The sequence below is a fragment of the Zonotrichia leucophrys genome, chromosome 5 (assembly GCF_028769735.1).
Source record: "Zonotrichia leucophrys gambelii isolate GWCS_2022_RI chromosome 5, RI_Zleu_2.0, whole genome shotgun sequence".
Taxonomy (NCBI): Eukaryota; Metazoa; Chordata; class Aves; order Passeriformes; family Passerellidae; genus Zonotrichia; species Zonotrichia leucophrys.
Window position 1 is genome coordinate 20143518 of NC_088175.1, and position 21780 is coordinate 20165297.

The 21780-nt window shown below is 48.8% G+C and overlaps 1 protein-coding gene across 1 annotated transcript; it reads left to right on the plus strand.

Moving 5' to 3' along the window:
* Positions 1-7456: 7456 nt before the first annotated feature.
* Positions 7457-11225, plus strand: NFKBIA (NFKB inhibitor alpha). The gene is made up of 6 exons (XM_064714018.1): positions 7457-7899; positions 8226-8334; positions 8839-9049; positions 9517-9605; positions 9730-9990; positions 10481-11225. The coding sequence occupies exons 1-6, from the start codon at positions 7676-7678 to the stop codon at positions 10526-10528; spliced, it is 942 nt and encodes a 313-aa protein (XP_064570088.1). The 5' UTR covers positions 7457-7675; the 3' UTR covers positions 10529-11225.
* The last annotated feature ends 10555 nt before the right edge of the window (positions 11226-21780 follow it).

Below are 21780 nucleotides of genomic sequence, written 5' to 3' on the forward strand. Positions count from 1 at the left end.
CTGCCCAGCACCGTGACAATGGAGAGAAAGCAGAGCTGATGGGAAACTTTTCCCACCTGGAGCTCTCTGGAAAAGCCCAAATGGGCAGACCAGCTGCAGCAGCAAGGGTTCCTGGCACACAAGGACTCTGTGACTATGATGGCTTCTGTCTCCCACATGTGCAGGGCCAAAAGGGCTGCCAGCTGATGAGGATACAGGAGGTTGCTGCAAGGACCACAGTGGGATGCTGGGCTTTGGGAGGCAGAGGATGCAGACAAAAAAAGATTTGTGTCTGTGAATGCAGGTAGAATAATTAAATAGTGTGACAGTCAAATGGTTGTTTCAAAGAGGGGTTGATATAGATTTTCTTTGATGCTCTGGGGAAAATCACTCCCTCCCACCTCACTTCCCGTGCTGGCTTTCCCACAACTGTGTTTCAGAGCCTCCACGGATCTTCCTGACTTAAACATAAAACCAAACCCGTGACCCTAAACCAGAGGTCAGTGTTTTCCCAAGCAAGTTATATTTTTGCCTGCTCAGAAATTTGGTCTGGGAAGAACTCAAGGACTAGTTTCCACCATTTGTACAGGATTCCTGGACATGTAGGGATGGCCAGCAACATGTGCCCTCAGGGCTATGCCATGGGCAGCCCCTCCAGATGTCACCACAGCATGTGCACAGGATGGGGAGTTCACAGAAGAACTGAATTTACTGCCCTGCATGAACTGTCTATCCAAGAAATGCAGAGGCTGATCCTGGAGAGATATTTCTGTCTGGGAAACACCACAACCGTAAGTTAGTACATAACTTCGTGAAATCCAAACAAATCAAAGCCATAAAAGGTGTACACTAAATGGATGTAGCCTTGGAGAGAGATGAATTTAAACTCCTTAGAGGCTAGAAAATCTCCATTGCCATCTCCATCTGCTCCCTCTTCCTTCCCAGTACAGCTCAATAAAGAATCACTGATCCAAGCCCACTCTGTAAGATGCAGCATTATTTCCAACTCCCATTTTTTACCTGCAGCTCGGGTACCTCAGGACCGGCAGGAAGAGCCACCTTCCGACCACGGGCTGGGCAGCAGAGCTGGAGCCGCACCACAGGATGGCACTGCTCATTTCCCAGCTCCCACTTGTGGTGGTGGCCCCGAACTTGCTGCCAGCCATCACCCGGGAGAGGTCATGCTCAGAATACACCGCTGGCTGCATGAAAATAAGAGAGAACGAGAGCTGTGTGAGAAAAAGAGGATTTTATCATAACCTGTGTCCTGGGATTGCAGGCAATACTCAGAGCATGCAGAACATGGGATGTATTTAACCTCTCTCAGCCTGCCTTTAGCCTCTCTGTGTAAATCAGAATTCACCTAACACTCCTCTAAATGCAGTGTAGCTCTTTGCGGTCCCTTGGAGATTTTCTCCCAGCTTGCTCTCCTGCAAAGAATAAATGTGATACCCTAGGTGCTGCAGCCCCACCAGGACATGGCAGCAGGAGCACATCCAGCCCTGGGACAATGCTGCATGCTCCCTGCTGACATAGCCAATGCTCCAGCTCTGAGCAGAGCTCACAGCTATGCCAGAAGAAACTCGGGTTAAAACGTTGGGAACTTTCTGAGCAGAACACCAGAACACCCAGATGGGAGTTTTCCACTGAGGATCTAAAAGCCAAGCCCTTTAAGAGCTGCTTTAGCAGCAGCTGCTGCCGACACCCCTTGCCAGCCTCAGGCAAACTGTGGATGGCAGATTGGGGTTACCACACCCGGAGCCGTGCAGTCTGCCGGGCTTTGTGACTCCAGAGGACTTTCACCAGAAGGAGCAGAGAGCAAAGAGCCTGCCTTCCTCCGAAGAGGGTGTGCACAGGAGGAGCTGACCTCGACAGTCCCTTGGCTGGCAGTCCCTGGGCTTTTTCAGGAAGAGCACAGCCCAAAGTTCATCTTCTGTTCTTGTGGGTTTTTCCTCTCAGGGCTATGCCGTTAGCATTGTCTCGTATTTCCTGCTTCCTCTCCTGGCAGCTCCTCTGCTCGCTCTGACACACGGCTACAGCACTCAGCTCACTAGCCCTGCGTTTGCCACATCCGTCCCCAGGGAAATCCCTGCGCCCAAATGCAGCTGAGCTTCTACCTGAGGTTTGCTGTGTGCCTGTCTGCTGCACTGGGCTCCCACTGTGCACACAGGAGCCGTGTGCTGGCTTTTGCTGTTTATCCAGGATTATTTGCACCCACCAACAGTAGGCACAGAGGTTGCATGGGAGCATCAGAAGTTCAGAGGAAACTGTGTGCTGAAACAGACATCTCTCACTGCCCACAGGCAGCCAGGCTCTGACAGCCCCAGAGTCACTCAGTTAAGGTCCCTAGTTTGCTCAAAATATCATCTAATACCACAGAGAAATTTATATCCAGATCCAGTTTTGACTTTCTCTGTAATCCAAACAGAAAGAAAAGTAGCTCCCTGCTTTTGCACATCCCTGTCCACTCTGCCAGGCTTAGCTATCTCTCCCAAATGCTCACTAGCTCAGTTTTCTGCATGGTCCCACTGTTCCACCCTTTCCACCTTTGCAATATCCCTACTTGCTGGGAAGAACTAGAGACTGCAACATTACCAAATGTCACAGCTGTCTGCAGGGGGAAAGTCCCGTTTTAATTATTAGCACGCTCCCAGTTCATATTTTCCCCATTAGGTGCTTCCACTCTGTCTGCAATCACACAGGGGCTGTACTGATGGGGAACAACGTTATTGCTGGAGGGAAAGTAGTAAAACAAGCTCAAGAGACCTGCCTTCTCCCTCCCCAAGATTCTTTTTTCCTACATGAAACAAGTGTTCTTTGCTGCATCAGGCAGTGAGCATCAGCTTAAAGCTTTTTGAGCAACATGCTTTAACAAAGCTTCCACATGAAAAATGGGAATGACACCAGAGAAAACTTGTCTTCCAAGTGGTAGCAAATTTCAAATTACTTGACTTATATTTATCCTTAAGGCATAACAATAAAAGCAGTTTAAATTGATATAGTACATCTCATCCCTGAGGATCCCCAGAAATGCAACCAATTGATAAACAGCCCACAGTTCATGCAGAGAAACACGGACCTTCCCAGATATGCAATGCATCAGTTTAAGACTTGCCAAAAATAAGCTGCAGTCAAAAAATAAAAGCAGACTAGTGTAGCCAACCAGAGCTCTAGATCCATTAGACTCTGGTCAGGACACTGCAGTTAATTATATTTTTGTGTCCGTGGCACATGGGTAGGACTTTAAATGCCCTAATTTGGACCTTGGCTTTATGTGCCAAAAATTACCCTGCAGACTATTTCCTTGCATATGATACCAGCTTAAACAAGGTGCAGAAATGGTTGCTAATGCATCCACCATTCTGCTCTTTGGGGTATATGACCAACCCAAAAAAACCTCTGATGAAAAGGTTTGAGGAGGTAGGAATACAGGCCACATGGCACATGTGATTACCTTTGGCCTTCATCCTGGCTGACAAAAATGGACTTTGCATAACTTTCCTTTCTCTTATTTGGCTGGTTTTTTTAAGCTTTCAAATTAGTTACTTATATTATTATTAGAAAGCAGGAGGTAAATACATTTTCCTTGTTTACCACTGGACTAATTGTTTGGAACTGCCTGGTTCTTATCTCTGTAGCAGCTGTAAATGGGAAGCTGAGATATGTGGATTTTAACTGCAAAATATTATCAAAATGACAATGTCAAGTGTTCCCTGGCTTCCCTTGCAGCAGCTAAGTCCACAGACTTTTGAAGCAACAAACCAGAGTCCTATTGCAAGGGATATCTGCATGTACACAAACCTGTACAGACAGCAGGTCTACTTCACTGCTTTGCTTTGCTTTTGGCTTTAACATCCTGGGCCAAGATCTTGCTGGATGTTGTTAACTGATATATTTCCTGATATATTTCCTGATATATTTCCTAGGAGCCAGGTACGTTCTTCACAATTAAATGAGAGGAAACAGTTACTAAGGATCTGCAGCAGCAGCCACAAAAGGATGAAGATGTGGGACCAACCCTGGTAAATCAACAGCACTAGACAGTTGTCATGATCAGTGTGGCAATCAGGAAATTATAATTTAATTTGTTTGCTGGAGGAAGCAGCACAAGAATTCTTCACTTAGTTTTAAAACTGATGAAAACCCTACTGCCCCTTTTCAATATTCAGACACTTGAGGCTGCTTCTAGGAGCCCTGCCAGTTACTTTCTGCAAGGTAGAATAAAAACAAACATCACATCCCTACAGCACCACAGCCTTGCCAACTGAGTGCTCAGGGTGCCTGAAGTGGAGGAGGCTTTTGCAAAACCTAGCTCTTAGGTATCAGGTGCAAAACCGCCTCCCATGGTTACAGTTTTTACATTGGTAAAGTAACTTTTAGGTAGTCCTTTGGCCTTGAAGTGCCTGCTGGACCAGGCAGCAGAGATGCTAACATAATTCCAAATTAGAAATGCAGAGAATGTTGATCTCCTCTCAAAATGACAAGCACAGAAAACACTTCTGTGAAATCAATGCAGACATAGCAGAGGTATTAAACCAGAATACACAAGCAGACAAAGAAGGTTCAGGTTGGCACAGATGACTGCAGGTTGATGAAGTTGTGCTCCTGTTTCAGCAGGGCCAGCCCCTGTCCCTGGATAGGTACAGCTGCTCCAGCCCCTGGGGGCCCGTCTGAGCTTCCCAGAACTGCAGCACTTGGCTGAGAGGCCACACAGGAAACTAGGGTTGTGACAGGCTCCACCCTATATCCAAAAAGCTGAGTTTGTTTCTTTCTATTCTTTTTCTCTTGTGGACTATATATAAAATTGCATAGAAAAACTGCTTGAATGTGATAATTAAATAAATAAATACATAAAAAGAAAAAGGACAGTACTTCAACAGCACGAAGCAGTGCCGATGACCTTCACCAGTCCAAGACCTTTGCTTTATGCTATCTTCTTTTGTGTCATCCCTTCAGGCAAATATCGTACCACTGTGCTAACTGTGAGGAGTTACAGCAAAGACAGCAGCCTTATTTGCCTAATTGTTAATGAGGGCTCCACTAGCCCCTGCATCTGCAGCTAGCTGCTGCTTTATATATGGGTTTAGGGCTAAATCCCTTCTCCAGCCCTATTTTTCGTGCCCTAACAGCCAGGGTTGGTGGCCCATGTGTGGGCCCCTCACCATGCCTAGGGCCAGGCTGCAGAGCAGCAGCGTCTCCCTGGGGCAGGAAGTGGGCTGGCCTCAGCATGACTTTCCATCCAGAAAACATTTTCCATCACCTTTCTGCCACCTACCACTGGCTGCAGTACTGCCAAGTTAAAACACACAAAATAAAAGCATCTTGTGCGCCTCTGAAAAGAGGCTGCTTGCAAATGCTTGCTAAAAATAGTTCTGTGATGGCCTGTGAGGGCAGCTGGAGGTCTCTCATAGAAAGAGGCAAAGAATTCCCTTTGCTGAAGCCAGTTTACAGCCATCACAACTAGGACAGGGGTTTTCAAGTTTAATGTCTGTGTGGTTCTAGCAGAATCTCAACTGCAGAAAGCAAGGTCCTTGCTGGGCTCAATTCCCCTGCTAGTCAGAGCAGGAGCTTGCTTTTCAACTCCCATCTTCCTTTTTTTGAAGAGCTGCAGATAGGAGGAGATTCATTTGTTAATTAAATTTCCCCTGCCAATTTACATTAAAAAGGGGAAACTGTTTCAAAAAGCTCACGGAACTTTCATAACCTTTACCTTCAAAAAGACAGAGTTTTATGGCTTTTTTCTAAACCTGCCCAAAAGCACCACTGGATTGTCCCAGGCCAAGTAATGAATACTGAAAAAAAGTCCAGGAATGGCACAGCTGGGCTGAAAATTAAAAACATTTGCTAACAGAAAGCCAGGCATTCTTCCTCTCCTCTGACTCTTCCTTTTATCTTTGGATTTTCCCATAAGTTCTTGTTCAAAGGGATGCCATCCCATGGGAAAATGACAAAAGGAAAAAAAGTACAGACACTGTTACTCAGTGAGGCCAGCAATAGTTGCAAGAGAAGAAAAATTCTTCATGGGAATCCCCTACATCTGAGAAGCAGAAGCAAAAATTCACCAGGAAAAAATTCAGTGCTGTCAGCTCTGCAGACAAACAATGCCTTTTATCCATGTGGGATCCTGCATTTATCCAGTTTTTAGTACCCACAGATAGCATGACAGCAGTAAAAAAAAAAAAAAAAAAAAAAAAAAAACCAAAGAAGAGTCACTAGGGATGGCCAGAGAAAGTAAGAATAGTGGCTGAAGATGTAATTTCTTCTTTAAAAGATTTGTTCTGTTATGGAGTGAAAACTTACAACAGCAGAGATGAAAAATCCTCTAAACACTGAGGCAACAGCAGCACACTTGCAGGCATGGCAGTGTAACATCCATCATGTGCAATCCTGCCTGAGTGTCTCCAAGTAGTGACACTCCTCAAGCAGGGCAAATGCAGTGCACTGATCCCGCCTCAGCATTGCTCTGGTGGCGTTTGATTCCCTGACACTTTACCGTGACTTGGCTGCCCTGGGCTTGCTAAAAAGCCTGTTCCTAATCGTTAGATAAGCACTGGTTAAGGACTCCTGAGGTGGTCTCTCTCATCAGACTTCACAGGGATCCTCAAAGGCTCAGGGCTCTGTCACTGCAGCCTGTGCAGGAATGAGGAGCTGTGCTGCACTGCACCTCGGGGTGATGGGGATCCTAAGGGCGTTCATGCTCACAGCCTGGCCCTCTGGCCAGAGACTCCTCAGGGACCAAACTGCAGCCCTGCACAGCTTGAGGGCAGCCTGTAAAAACACATGGGCTTTGTAGCCCGGCCTGCTGCCATAGGACAAAGGGTAAGGGTTTAAAACACAAGGAAGGTCAATTTAGATTAGATATAAGGAAGAAGAATTTTTTACAATGAGGGTGGTGAACCCTCTGGGCAACACAGAGGTTCCCAGAAAGGTGGTGGATTCCCATCCCTGGAAAAATTAAAGGTTGGGTTGGATGGGGGTCTTATCCAGCTGAAGATGTTCCTGCTCATGGCAGGGGGGCTGGTCTAGATGGGCCTTTATTTTCTCTTAAGTTCTTGTTCAAAGGAATGCCATCCCATGGGAAAAGGACAAAATGGAAAAAAAAAAGCACAGACATTCAGTGAGGCCAGAAATATCTGCAAGATGGAAAAAACCCTTTTTTACAGAACCCTTCCAACCTAAATTATTCTATGATCCCGCAGCCCCTCTTCTGAAAGCGACGGAATGTCGGGGGGATGCACTCAGGGCCAGCAGTGCCCGGTACTGAGGCGCTCCTCGGCCTTCCAGGGCCCCGCAGCGCGCCGGGACCCCGAGGTGCAGCGGGACCCGCCGGGGAGAAGGCACCGGGAGCCCCAGGACCGGGCAGGGTAGGGCAGGGAAATCCCCGCGGGGCGCGGCAGGGAAGTACCGCCGGGGACGCCGGAGAGGCGAGTACTTCCCCCCTGGAAAAACGCCAAGTTCCCTCTCGGCCCGGCCTCTTCCCTCCCCTCCGACGCCCCTTCTGGGCGGCCCCAGCCGCTCCGCCCTCCCTGCCAGCGCCGGCGGCGCCGAGCAGGACCGGACCCGTCGGTCGGGCTTTGACTGGCTGGAAATTCCCGTCCTCCGCGGCTCCTCCCCCGCAGAAATCCCCCGGCCGCGCTGTATATGCGAGGCGCCGCCGCCGCCGCCGCTCACTCGCAGCGCCCGCAGCTCCGCCGCCATGATCGCCGCCCGCCGCGCCACCGAGCCGCCCGCCATGGACGGCTACGAGCACCCCAAGAAGGAGCGCCAGGGCGCCTTCGCGCTCGACGACCGCCACGACAGCGGCCTGGACTCCATGAAGGAGGAGGAGTACCGGCAGCTGGTGAAGGAGCTGGAGGACATACGGCTGCAGCCCCGCGAGCCGCCCGCCTGGGCACAGCAGCTGACGGAGGACGGGGACACGTAAGTGGGGGTCGGAGCCGGGGCAGGGGTGGCTCGGGCACGGCGGGGAGCTCGGCACGGCCAGTCCGGGACAGGATGTGCTTGCCGGCGGGGCGGCGCCGCGCTGGGCCGCGCCGGGAGGGAAGGGAGGGGGTGCGGAAAGTCCCTGGAGCGGCGCCAGGGAGAGGCGGCTCCCGCGGCCGCGGAAAGCCCCGGCCGGGCGCGCCGAAAGCCCCGGCTTGCGACACCGCGCGTGACCCGGCCCGGCCCGGCCCGGCCCGGCGGCTCAGCGTGGCGTCAGGGGGGCAACGCGTGTTGCTTCATTACTCCTTTTTCCCTCCTTGCAGTTTTCTTCACTTGGCCATTATTCACGAGGAAAAAGCCCTGAGCCTGGAGGTGATCCAGCAGGCAGCCGGTGACCGGGCTTTCCTGAACTTCCAGAACAACCTCAGCCAGGTACTTTCACCTCGATAGCCCCAAATCCGGATCAGCCCCTGCCACACCCACTCACTCCCTCTGGGGAATTCCCCCCAAAAAATCCCTTTAATTTTTTTTGTTTTAATTGATGGAATCAATTGAATCAAAGCCTACGTTCAGGAAAGTCCCCAGCTGGCTCCAGCCAGGGTTGGTACAGTGCTTCCTCTCCCCTGAGAGAGTGGCATTTAACGCCCACATTTTTCAAATATGATGCCATGGGTTGCATCCCTCTTTATGGAGATGTTAATGATACCCTTCATACCAGCTGGCGGTCGGTTTATCCAGAGAGCCCAAAGTTCATCACTTCCAGATGAATGGGCAGCTATACAACATTGGGAAGCATAAAGAGCTGAGTTTACGGGGTGTGCTTTCATGCTTCTATTTGTTGGCAGAAATCACCAAGTGAACAAGAGATCTGCTTGCCTAGATGCTGGTGCCAAGTTTGTGGTGTAACTTACAGTGCTTTTGCTCTTATGCTTGCAGACTCCTCTTCACCTGGCAGTGATAACTGATCAGCCTGAAATTGCTGAGCATCTTCTGAAGGCCGGATGCGACCTGGAGATCAGGGATTTCCGAGGAAACACCCCCCTGCACATCGCCTGCCAGCAGGGCTCCCTCAAGAGCGTCAGTGTGCTCACGCAGTACTGCCAGCCCCAGCACCTCCTGCCTGTCCTGCAGGCAGCCAACTACAACGGTACGGACACACTCCTCATCCTGGCTGCCTCAGGCCAGGGTCGGTCTCCTGTGGATCTCAAAGATCTCTGGAGAAAGATTATTTTGTCCCATTTGAGAGTTGAGGAGCTCAGAGTATACTGCAGTGTCTGACTTTTTTGAAATGCACTGTCTTGTAGGCCTTCTCACTGTTGATTATAGTGTCTCATGGCTTTGAACTTTGCATTTTTAGTGAATGCCTTTGCCATGCTCCTTTTTTTGTTTGTAATAAGTTGCACTTAAACACTGGAATAAAGCCTCCAAGAAATCTTTTCAAAATCCAGCCCTTTTATTTATACTGGAAGCTGGAAAGCTCTTCTGGAAAACACCCTTTTGCCCTGAATGAATTGCAAATTTAGATACCATCCTAGCCTATCATCTTGACTTTTACATAATGATGAGGCATTGAGTTAGACTTACTCAAGTTTTCCCTTTGCTTGTGTCTTCCAGGACATACGTGTCTTCATTTAGCATCTATCCAGGGATACCTGGCTATTGTGGAGTACCTGCTGTCCTTGGGAGCAGATGTAAACGCACAGGTATGTAATGTGTACCATCGATTTACCCAAGTAGGGCTCTTAACAATCAGCAGATTAAAATCAACAGATCTGACAGTGGCTCTGCCTCTCCTGACATGCCAAACCTTTTGCTGTTTTCACACAGGAGCCATGCAATGGCAGAACAGCACTACATTTGGCAGTTGATCTGCAGAATTCAGAACTGGTGTCGCTTCTGGTGAAACATGGGGCAGACGTGAACAAAGTCACCTATCAGGGCTATTCCCCCTATCAGCTCACATGGGGAAGAGACAACTCAAGCATACAGGAACAGCTGAAGCAGCTGACCACAGCTGACCTGCAGATGTTGCCAGAAAGTGAGGATGAAGAGAGCAGTGAATCGGAGCCTGAGTTCACGGAGGACGAAGTAAGTAGCTGCTTTCATTTTTACGAGAGAAAGGGGAAAATCCTGTTCTGTGCAGGGTATTTTTTGGTGTCACTCTGATAGCATGCCCCAGTGACCTCTTGCTGTGTAACAGATAGGTATACCAAAGATTATGCAATCAGTAAAATGGCAGATGAGGCAAACATATAAACAGAGTAAGAATAAAATGTAAAAAATAACATGAGGGAATGGAGGTTAACTTCAAACGACATGGTTCTCTGAACACAGTTCTGTTGCTGACACAGAACCTCATGAGAGAAAATTCAGGTTAGTGGGTGGTTTTCTCCTCCCTAGGATTTGTTTTTCTGACATTCCGAGGGCTGCATTAAATGGTGTATGTAACCATTTTGGTGTAGAAATTTTATACAGTGCTGAAGAATTTGTATGTAGAATTTGGCTGTTATCCAGAGTGGATATGATACTTTAAGTAAGATTTCTGCATTAACAGCATTTTGGGTTTTTTTTCTTGCAGCTTATATATGATGACTGCCTTATTGGAGGACGACAGCTGGCATTTTGAAGCAGAGCTTTCTGAAAAGAAGTGACTGTATACATATGTATAGAAAAAGGACTGACTTTCTTCACCTAAAAAGAAAGTCACAGTGTGGAGAGATAAAAGAGGAGAGAAATACTACACTGCCCAGTAAGGAGAAGGAGCACGTTATTGTAACAGGACAGTTCCAGGATCTCCCTTGTGTTTAAATACAGGAGCGGGATGTGTAACTTCAGTACAGTTCTGTGATTATTCACACCACCTGATAAAGAGCGACATAGCCAATCTTCTCAGCCGTGCAAAGGTAACAGACTACACATCCAGCCTGCTCATTACAGGAGCTTTCTTGTGGCATCAAGTACTACAGGGAACAAGTGACCTTTCATGGCAAGGTGGACTCATGCCAACGCCGCTTTTCAAAGACTCTGCGTTCATTTGTGCTGGGCTGGTGGCAGTCCCTGTCCTTTCTGACTGACCTCAGCTGCTCTCAGTGAGGCTTCCCAGGTAGAGGAGTCAGAACAAGGGACTGCTGCTGTCTTGGCTCTTAGGCAAAGCAGGAATAATGTTAACTGTGGGCATTGGAAAAGTGTGTTTCACACTGTGTGTGTCATAATTGCTACACTTTTTAGCAACTGTATATTGTGTAAATACTGTACATTTTTTGTTTATAATTATTTTGGTACATGTGAGATATGTATTTATTAAAAAAAGTCTGATTACCGTACGTAGTCTGTAAAACAGTTCATTGCCCATCTCCCTGAGATCGTGGGAATCTACCTGGTTTGCTTTTTAAGAAACGTTTTAACACCTAGCAGCCCATTGGGGTAACATTCTCAGGGATTTTAGGTGATTCACCTCAGCAGTGGTAAGCCACCTAAGCAGCTTGCAGCTCTCAGCCCTTCTGCTGCAGCTAATTTTGGAAGCAGACGTAGGTGTTGTTTCCTGCACCCGCTGCAGCAGGCGGATCGTGGGGCTGGGATTCCCCCTCTCCTCCAGCTCTGGGCTGCCAGCCCACCAGAGAGGGGGCTTTAGGCTGCTTTTGGCAGCACCCGCCCACCTGCCCTCATGGCACCTTTTGTTCCAGCTCAGATACTTCGCAGCTCTTGCCAGGGGAAGCTGGAGGTTTGCAGCACAGCCCTGTGTCTGTTCACTTCTTTTTTATCACCTGGCTCAGCTTCACTTTGAACTCTGACCCCTTTGGAATTTCCAAAGGGGATTTCCATGGGAAGAGGAAACACATCCTAGGAATGTGTGCTGCTGTCTTGCATCCCTGAAATTCAGGTCAGGGCCCCCCATCCCCACTGCAGGAGCTACAGTTCATAGCAATGAAGGATGTGGCTTTAACTGCTTCAGTTATTCCTCAAGTTTCTCTGCAGCATTCAGGCAGGCAATCACTTTGCCCAAATCCTCTGCTCCCCCTCATTACCTGCTGGCAGTGCATCACAGTGCTGGACTACTTTCAGCCTGTTATGTGTCCATGTAAAGGATGAGTTGTGTGAAAGGTGACCCTGCCCTGTTTGTGCTGTACCCCTGATGGAAACAGGGAGCAGCAAAGCTGCTGACACAGGACCATGGAGCTCTGCCAAGAGCTGGCCAGGGAAATTCTGTGCTGCTGGCACCTAGCCCAGCTCAGGCTGTTGGAGAATGCTATGGCCCCAGGTTGCACAGGGATACCCATTCCTTTTTCTGTCCTGCTCTTCCCAAAGGGTTCCTGACACACAACCTGCTCTAAGGAGAGTTTGCTGGTATGAAGAAAAACACCACAGCCGGCCGTGTGCTTCCTAATTTGCATGGGAGCCAAAGGCCACTGTGGAAAGGATCGTATAAAATTGTCATCCTGAGTCATTTTTATTTCCCTTCCACTCTCATTACACAAGTATAACCCAGGTATATGCACTGAAACTTCCTTGTGGCACTCATGGCTACATCTGCACTGCAAGCCTGCATTTTCCAGGTGCAGGGCTGGATAAGAATCTGCCAGAACTTTTTCCTTGTTGGGAACTCACCCTGCACTCTTACCAACCATTATCTCTGAGCTGGGAGTGTTGACTGTGGGAGTTTGCTCACTTGCTGCTGCAGGTTTTTCACTAGCAAAGAACCCCAAGTGATTCCATGCTGGAAATAGAAACAGCGGTGTTCCACTTGCAGCATTTCCATTTCCCCTTGCAAAATAGGAGCTGGAAATGCTGTCAAGGCCCTGCAGAGGCATTCAGCTACAGCTATCAATGGTCTAAAAGTCCTTGGGTGCATGGCTGGGGCAGGTATGCAAATATTTAAATAGATACCATCTGAAGGCAAATACTTCTCATTTGAAGGCCAGAGGGATGGAGAAAAATGCAGTTATCAGTAGTACCAGGCTGGCTGAGAAGTTTCGGAGGCAGTGGTACATTCTCAGCTGCCCATTGCAATATTTAGACAAAGTATCTAGAAAGGTACTGCTATAATCTTACAATAATTCTGCAATGACTTAATAAATTAGGCAAATGTTTTACTGTACGAGGAAGTTTTGCAGCTAAACAAATCATTGTTGAAATACCACATGCTGGTTTTGCTACTGTTTGCCTCCATCTGTCATGCAAAAGTAACCATGCAACATATGCAGAGGAACCATGGGTAAAGCCAGTAGGACAGAGATTAATGTGAGAACATGTGCTTGTTAGCAAAATAGGTTGGGACATGTTGTGTATTTGTGCATTGCTAATGCAGAATTACTCAATGGAAAGCTTTGCCTGTTCACTTGGTGATACGGGAAGATTGTCCACTGCAGGACATCCCCCTGCCACCCCCAGTTTTGAATTGTATGCCCTTTAACTGCTGCATTTCCACCCTGTCTCTGCCCTTTCCACACCTATGCCTTTAGAAAGATCTTCTGAGAGTGGTTTTGGTGATGAGCTGCCTTAATGCCATCTTCTTGAATTCTGCCCAGATACATGGCATGGTCCCATAGGATATAAAGCAAGAACTCCTTATGCATTTCTTCTTTCCAGCATCTCTTTTTCCTTATTCAGACAGCATGGCTGCTATTTGCAGAGCACACTAGCTTGCTCTTGCTTCTACTGCCAGTGCCTCCCCACACTGGTCCAGGGTTCAAAATTCTGTCCAGCACCTTCGCCACATGGCCTGTGTGGCTCTGCAAGCTTCAAGAGTATCCATGCCAGTGCAGATGGAGGTCCTGTGCAGTTCAGATTTGGTTTCCTAACTGGCCCTGTCTCCATTAGCCTCCTCACTGTCCTCAGCCTGTGCCCTGCCTGTGTCCTCTGCTTTTATTGCCTTTGGCACTCATATCTGCCTCTGCCTGTTCTTTTTTCCCTTCCTCCCTTTCCACGTGGCCCCCTCCACCCTTTTTGCCTGCAACACCAGCTCATTCACCTGTCATTACATTACACAGCATGACATTTTGGTTTCCAGCCTTTCCCTGCTGCCCATTCTTGTAAATCTCTTTGGTAATCCCACAGGGATATTCCCATACTTCCTTATATTCCCCACAAAGAACAAAACTCTTCATTTCCTCCCACACCCTCCTCTTCCTCCTTGCATTCCTGCTCACTGTAGGCCTTTCTCACCCAAACCACCACCAAGATGCCTCCTTCAGTGCCTTTCAGCTTTCTCAGCATCAGCCCTGGACTTCTCGAGAGCCTTACAGTGGTGACAAGTAAAGTACAGACTGCCAGGGTGGTGATGTTGGACAGCAGAGCCCAAGGCCCGATTTTCCTCACAGTACTTTAGAGCCCTTTACTTCCATTCCCTGAGCTTTGGAAAGCATAAAAAGCAGGGACTAAAGGCAACTTTGCACCCAGAGACATGCACAGGGAGGCTTTGTGCTCCCACTGGCTGCAGTGCCAGCCTGACATCTGCAGTCATGAGCGGACCCCTTTCACCACCCCCCAGCTGCCTGTTCTGCCACTCTCACATTTTGGGGCAGCACACTCCTTGCACACAGCTTGGGCTGTGTGAGCTGGCTGACACGTAGATGTGGGTGACTCTGCTCCCCAAACAGACAGAGTCCAACTTAGAGGCCTTAGCCTCACTGTCTTCCCCTCCTTCAGCCTTTTATGACATTAGGAAGGGGTCCCTATTGGCTGCTTAGCATTTTACACACTGAGAACTACAGGTTGAAGCAGGGCCAACAGTGTTTATCAACCACGTGTCCTGCATGCAGCTGGTGGGCACATCTACCTGCCCTCCTGGCAAGGACTTGATGCACCAGAAGGCAGTGAGGCCACCAGGACTCAGCCTGCCCCAAAGAGGGGCAGCCTCACTGCTGCTGGCCTTGCCCCACAGCTTCAGTGCAGATTTGGATGAGCAAGATGGTTGAGTGAGTAAAGGAAAAGGTGAAACCAGAAAAAAAAAAAAAAAACAAGGAAAGACACTGTGATCTCCAGGGGGAGGACATAATTTGTGATTTGTTTTAAAGGGATAGTGGACTCTGGGCCAGGCACATAGCATTTTTCTGTGGAAGCTGAGCTTTAAAAATAATTAAGCATCTGTTTGTTCCTAGAAGTAGGAATTGCAAAACAGAGTGCAGGGGTGGCAGAGAGGAATCTCTCCCTGGACAAATGGCTAGCCTCATTTCAGGGGGTGGAGGAAGGGCTTTTCCCAGCATTGCTGTGCTCCCAGCACCAGTGCTTTGCTCAGGAGTGAGAAGTGCACAGTATCCCGAGGGATGGGGGAACAGGAAAGCCCTCCCCTCATGCCAACCTGGACAGCTGCTGCACAGCCTCTCCCCTTCTCCAGCAGCTGTCTGTCACAGCTCTGGCATCTCTCCCCTCCTTGTCCCTTCTCTGAAGCATTAACAGGAACAGAAGGTTTCCTTTAAATGCTGGCATATTTATCGGGTCATAATCCAAGAAGTTCAAGTCCAGAGAGATGGGAACAGAAACTCCCCCTAAAACCCTGGAGGTCTGCCTGTCATTGCCATGATCCAGTGCTCAGATTTTCCCAGGACTGCCTCCTCGTCCAATTTTCCAAACAGGACTTTCCAGTCCTGTCAGAAGGGAGCTGGGATTTTCCCCACTCACTCCTTTCTGCACGTTCAGTTCTGCCTGTTACAGCAGCCACGGACACAGCACCAGGCTCCACTGCCTCTGCAGCTGCAGTGCAGCCTCTTACCTGTCCCCCACCAGCCCCAGGGGCTTCCTTGCACTGAAGGAATAAGCCTGCACCTCTTTCATTTAAACTCTTTTCCCTTTCACAGCTTTAGCTAGTTCAGATTAATTTTCCTGTGCATCTTTCAAGGTAAGGTTTTCGTCTCTCCAGCTGAAAGCACAATGTGAGCTAAACGTATGGTTCAAGAAAGAGCCTTAAAACACAAATAACTTTAACATGTATGCACACCTTGAAGGGCACACAGCTACAATTACAGTGCAACACTTAGCTTGGTTAATTATTATTCCTGGATTTCAATAGCTTGAAGGAGAGGGAGTTTCCCAAGGCCCTGCAGAGGACTCTGAGTGCTGCTGCTCTGTTCTCACCGGGGAGTGCTCAGGGGTCAAGTGAGAGGCAGCCTCCCACCTTGAGGAGCAGTTGGGAAAGGAGAGACGGGCTGTGCTGCTTGCTCCTGCAGCGTGGGAGGCCCTGTGTGGTGTTTTTCCTCTCTGCATGGGAAAAGGCTGCCCAGCCTGTGAATAAAACCCCCTTCTTTCCATTTTTCCTAAGTGGATGGGCTTCCATTCCAGCATGCATCAAGGGTGATGTTTCAGGATTTCTTCCAAAACCTTAGATCTGACCCCTGGCAGCACCTTCTCTGAGGTGTTTTGCCCTAGCAAACAAACAAACAAGCCCTCCCCCAAGCTGCATGGAGGCTCCTTACCCCAGGCTGTGCTGAGCCTAGCTTGGGGGAAACACTCCCAAGGCAGGGGATTCAAATTGAGCACATTTGATCTCCACCTCCTCTCTAACTAACAGTCTATGAACCAGACTGCTGGAGTTAATAAAAATTTCTAGACCACCCAACATCTTCCATCTGCCCATCCACCCCAGGCCTCTTAATGCTCCTGCCTGTGCAGCCCTGTCCCCTGGCAGTGGCAAGCCAGGGTGCTGGGCTACCTCACAGAGGCAGGGCCAGCTCCCAAACTGCCTCCTGCCTTGGTAACCCCTCCTGAGGGCAGCACCCAAACCCATGGAAGCTGAAACCATGAGGGGGAAACAGGGCTACAGCTGTGTGGGAGCTGGCAGGCTTCAGCTGCAGTCAGCCAGCTCGAACAGGGGATCAAACAGAACAAGGGCATGTTCAGCAGCTGAAATGGCAAAAAGGCAGCAGTGCCACCAGGATGGAAAACCCAGTTGGGACCCACCAGGAGCAGCAGGTAAGGTCCCTGCTGAGGGGGTCTCTGCCCTTCACAGCTTAGCCCAGCTGTAACACTTCTCATGCAGAAATGCTTGGGGTTTGCCCACAGCATCCTCTCCTCTGACTCTGTCCCAGAGGAAGGGAGGTGAGGTCCAGGGAAGGCCAGGACTCCAGGATGTCTGCCTGCCTGCCCTGGGTGATGACACAAAAAGCCAGTTTCTCTTCTCCACACAGCTGGACTGCCAAGGTGATCTGACCACCCACTTCCCTTCACAAGACACCCCTGTATCTGAGGGACTCAAAGTAAGGAACTGATAATCCTGTTTCCTTTTTCAGAGAAGTCCGTGCAAAGCAGAAAAGGAAACCACCATGTTTTTAATGTCTTTTTTTTATTGTGGCACCCCAAACTGCCCCCAGCCCTGGAGGTGAGGCTGCCCCAGAGCAGAGCAGAGCAGGACAATCCCCTCCCTTGCCTGGCTGGTGATGCTGTACCTGATGCACCCAGGCCAGGGTTGGCCCTCCTGGCTGCCAGGGCTCTGCTGGCCCATATTGAATTTGCCCTTTCCAGGTCCCTTTCCATGGCACTGCTCTCCAGTCTCTCATTCCCCAGTCTATACACACATCCAGGCTTGCCCCATCCAAGGTGCAAATCCAGCACTCTCCCTTGTTGTACTTCATTCAGGCAGTGATTGCCCAGCCCTCTGATTTGTCAAGGTCTCTCTGTGGGGCCTCCCTACCTTCAAGGGAGTTCAACAGCCCCTCCCAGTTTTGTATCATCTGCAAACTTGCTCTGCATCCCTTCCAGTTCTGCATCCAAGTCATTTATGAAGATTTTGAAGAGCACAGGCTGAGGATGGAGTCCTATGGAACCCCCCTAGTGACAGGTCACCAGTCTGATGTCACCCCATTGACTGCCATCCTTTGTGCCTGACCTGTGAGCCAGTTGCTCGCCCATCCCTTGATGTGTTTATCCAGCTGTGAGCTGGAAATTTTGTCCAGTAGGATCCTGTGAGAGACAGTATCAAAGCTTTACTGAAATCCAGAAGGATTAGATCAGCTGGCTTCCCTTGATCAGCTGGGTGGGTTACCTCGTCATAAAAGGAAATCAGCTGTGACAAGCAGGACTTTCCTCTCACCAAGGCATGCTGGCTGTGACCAATGACTGCATTGTCATTCAGGTGGTTTCCAATGGCTCCCAGAACAATCTCCATAACTTTGCCAGGCACTGGAGTGAGACTGACAGGTCTGTTTTTTACAGGGTCCTCCATCTTGCCCTCCAAAATCAGGACAACATCCACCAGATTCCAGTCAGCTGGGACCTCTCCACATTCCCAAGGCTGCTCAAAAATCATTGAGAGGTTTTGTGATGACATCAGTCGGCTCTTTGAGGATTCTCGGGTAAATCCCATCAGGCCCCATAGATTTGTAGGGATCCAGCCAGAGCAGCAGATCCCACACAATTTCAGGGTTAACTGGCAGGTGATCATTCTCACAGCCATGGTCCCTCAGCTCAGGACACTGAGACCCCCTTAGTCTGTCATCTTTTTGAAGGCAGAGGCAAAGAACGCATTAAACACCTCTGCTGTGTCCATGTCCCTGTTTGTGAGGTGCCCATCCTCATCCTAGAACAGGCTGATGTTATTTCTATGCTGCCTTTTGCCATTAACAGATGGAAAAAACTCTTTTTATTGTCCCCCACAGTTCTGGCTTCAACTCCAGCTGAACTTTTTTCTGCATGAATTTTTTCCCTACAGTGGCAAGCACTATCTCTGTATCCTTCCCATGTCACCTGACCTTGCTTCCACAGGGCATGCACCTTTCTTTTTTGCCTTCTTTTCAAGGGAAGATTCATGTTCAGCCAAGGTGGACTTCTGCCTTGCCTCCTTAACTTCTGACATTGCCTGCTTCTGTGCCTTTAGGAGGTGATATTTAAAAAGCATGGACCAGCAGTTATGGACCCTGGCATCTGCAAAAACATTTTCCATGGGGACTTGATTTGCTAATTCTCTGAGCAGCTCTGCTCATGTGGAGGTTTTGCTGGCACTTTTCCTCCTGTCAAATGTTTTGCTCTGCTTTGTTTCAGTTAGAAACAATTATTTTTTAAAAACAATATGCAAGAATAAAACCATATTGAGAACTTCCCAAGTGAAACAGATTACTTCTGTACTCAGAAAACAAGAATTTATTTCACTTTTTTTTCTTACTCATTGGAAACTTCAGATGTTTGTTTTCTCACTCACCTGAAAAATGTTTTCTCCCAAGCTTTGGTGATTGCGACATAATAGAATTTCCTTCCTCTCCCACTCTTCTCCTGAGTCATGTGAACTAGGCATACCTCCATCCTGGGGCTCAACATGCCAGCTCTGAAAAGGCAGCCCTCAAATTTGCATCCAATTATCCTCCATATAAAAGCTGTAAACTCCTCATGCTTGCACAGGGGCAGGTCTTCATTTAGCCTTAGAGTCAGCAGCCTTCCATCAGGTCTGCTTGGCTCTGCTTTCTCTCACCCTCACAGCACCTGGCCCCCTTCATACTCACATTCCTATTCCCTCTAACCATTGACTCCATCTTTTGCTGCTCTAAATACACCAGGAAGAAAACCCAGCCCTTTGGAGGTGATATTGTCAAAACTGATCCTGAGGACACCTTCATGCTGAAGGTTTTGGGGCTGCAATCTGTGTCAAGGGTACAGCTTTCGGGTGGGAAGCTGATGCTGATTCTGACACCAACCAGTGTCCTGCCACTGGATATTTTGCCCATGACTCTGACCATATCTGGAGACTGATTCAGCCCACGGTGTGATGCCAAGGTACATCACCCAGGGAGTGTTAGGTATTTCCCATGCAGATGCTTTCATTCAGCAGCAAAGCAAACACAGTTCAGTGTGTCCTCTTCCTGGAGGCAAGTCCCTGGTGCTGTGAGCACATTCATCATGAAACACCACCACAGGTGGTTTCTCAACGTGGCTGTATGAAAAATGTTCCCTCTGTAGCTATTCTGTTTCACTGAACCCACAGCTGGGCCCTTGAACGCCATCAGAAGAAATTGCATGTTCCTTGCAAGCACAGGATAAAGGCATGTCTGTGTAGACTGATTAATAATTTTGCTAAATGGCACATGAAATATCAATTCATCTCCAATCCCAGAGGTTCTGAGCCCTGTGTCTGAGGACACCAAGAAAAGAACTTGGGAGCAGTCTCCCTTTAGGCTGTGGCTGGTCTTCCACCTGAGCTGATCTGAGGTGAGTCAGTGAGGATGCTGCTGCTGCTGCTGCTGGGCAGGGTGCTGGCAGTGGCACAGATGGTCCTGCCTCTCAGTGTCCCCTCCTTCCCCCAGGCCTGCCCACTGGGAGATGGAGAGCCTTTAGCCCAGGCTGGGAATGACCCTGTGCCAGCCAGAGGTGGAGATGGAGGAGTGCTGCTGTGCCATCACAAAGGGGCCTCTTCAGAGTGAGCTGAGAAGCCAGTGTGCCCTAGTGACAGGCACATTTCAGTCACTGCTTAGCCCAAAGAGCAGTGCTGTGACACATGCTTCACTGAACTTGCAGCTGGGCCCAGCTGCTCTTTGCTCCTGGTGGCAGCTGAGTCCTTATACAGGACCAGCATTGGATACAAAGGCTCCTGACATCAAAGCCTGTGGTCTGGCCAGGGTATGTCCCTTCCAGTGCCCTGTTCCATTAGCTGTTGAGTAGCAGCCTCAGCAAACAACAGGAAGAAATCAAAGTCCACAGTAGGAAATCAAAGACAAGATGTGTGAGATCAGTGAAATGTGCAGAGCATGGTCCCACTTAGCCTCATCAGTCTGCCACTGGAACGTGGAAATCCAGAGTTCAGGGCACAATGCACCTACAGTGGGTGTAAGCAGTCACAGCATTCAGAAGCAAGTAAGCTACAAAATGAGAGCAAGCCCTGCAAAACATGCCTCTTTAAAGGGTTAAAGCAGAGAGGCTCTTTGTGCTTTGAACCTCCAGTGAGCAGAGTAGCTCACCTCCCCTGAACTGAGCCTCCAAGAGCTCTTCAGACAGGAAAGTGCAAGCTGGTGCAGTGATGGAGCTGCTTTGCATGGAATTTCATTTTAACTCTTCTTTTTTTTTTAATTTTTTTTTTTAATGAAGTAGAGATTAGAAAAAGAAGCAGTGGTGATACATGCAAATATCTGCAAGGCATCAAAGCTTCAGTGGGGAACATGGTTAGCCCTGTGGTCCCTGAAATGTATGGCTGTGACTTGTGATTGACATAAATTTTGCTGCAACAACTGACTACTCCCCTGGATGCAAAGTGCCTTTATCCCATCAACACCAGCTGATTTGTTTGACTACTGCTCAGAGAGGATTGAAATATGTACTGAAGATCTGTCCTTGAAAGTGAGAGCTCGACACGCCTGGCTGCCTTACAAGAAGTGTAGAAGCAAGAGGAAATTGTTTGAGCTGTGCGTGTGTGGCATGAGCTGCATCAAGCTGCACATAGGATGATTCTTCTCATATGTGGTGCAGCAGCTTCATCAGCGTCTCTCTCCCTCTTACAGCTGACAGCTAAACCATTTCTTGCAGAGCTGTAATCATGTAGTTAATGAACTAGCTCTGCACAAACCCAGAACATCTCCCTTTTGCTAACTAGCAACCTGCTGTGCCCTGTGTCCGTGCACAGCACCTCACAGAACTCATGCAGAATGCCAGACACGCTGCTGGCACAGTTTTGAGAGTCCCCAGAAGGGGCCTCTGTGAGAGCTGCATGCCTCCAGCATCTGCCAACCGGGGCTGCAGAAGCCTCCAGAGAAAACCTCCCTTTGAGAAGCCAGGACCGAACAGCTGATCAATACCAAAGGAATGAGGGAAAGAAATGTTTTTGCTAGCAAACAGCCAGTAATTTAAATTAGGAATTGCACTAACAGCAGTGAGTCTGGCTGAATGTGGTATTAGCCACTTAAAATACTCACAGTACAAATGTTCTGAGTCCCCAGTGGGAAAAGTGAGGTATAGATAGTGATTTATGCT

Bases quoted from the DNA above. Each gene is read 5' to 3' on its own strand.
- NFKBIA (XM_064714018.1), top strand. From the start codon at position 7,676: ATGATCGCCGCCCGCCGCGCCACCGAGCCGCCCGCCATGGACGGCTAC. The intron at 9,050-9,516 runs GTACGGACACAC...TGTGTCTTCCAG, and splicing joins GCAGGCAGCCAACTACAACG to GACATACGTGTCTTCATTTA. The intron at 9,991-10,480 runs GTAAGTAGCTGC...TTTTTCTTGCAG, and splicing joins CTGAGTTCACGGAGGACGAA to CTTATATATGATGACTGCCT.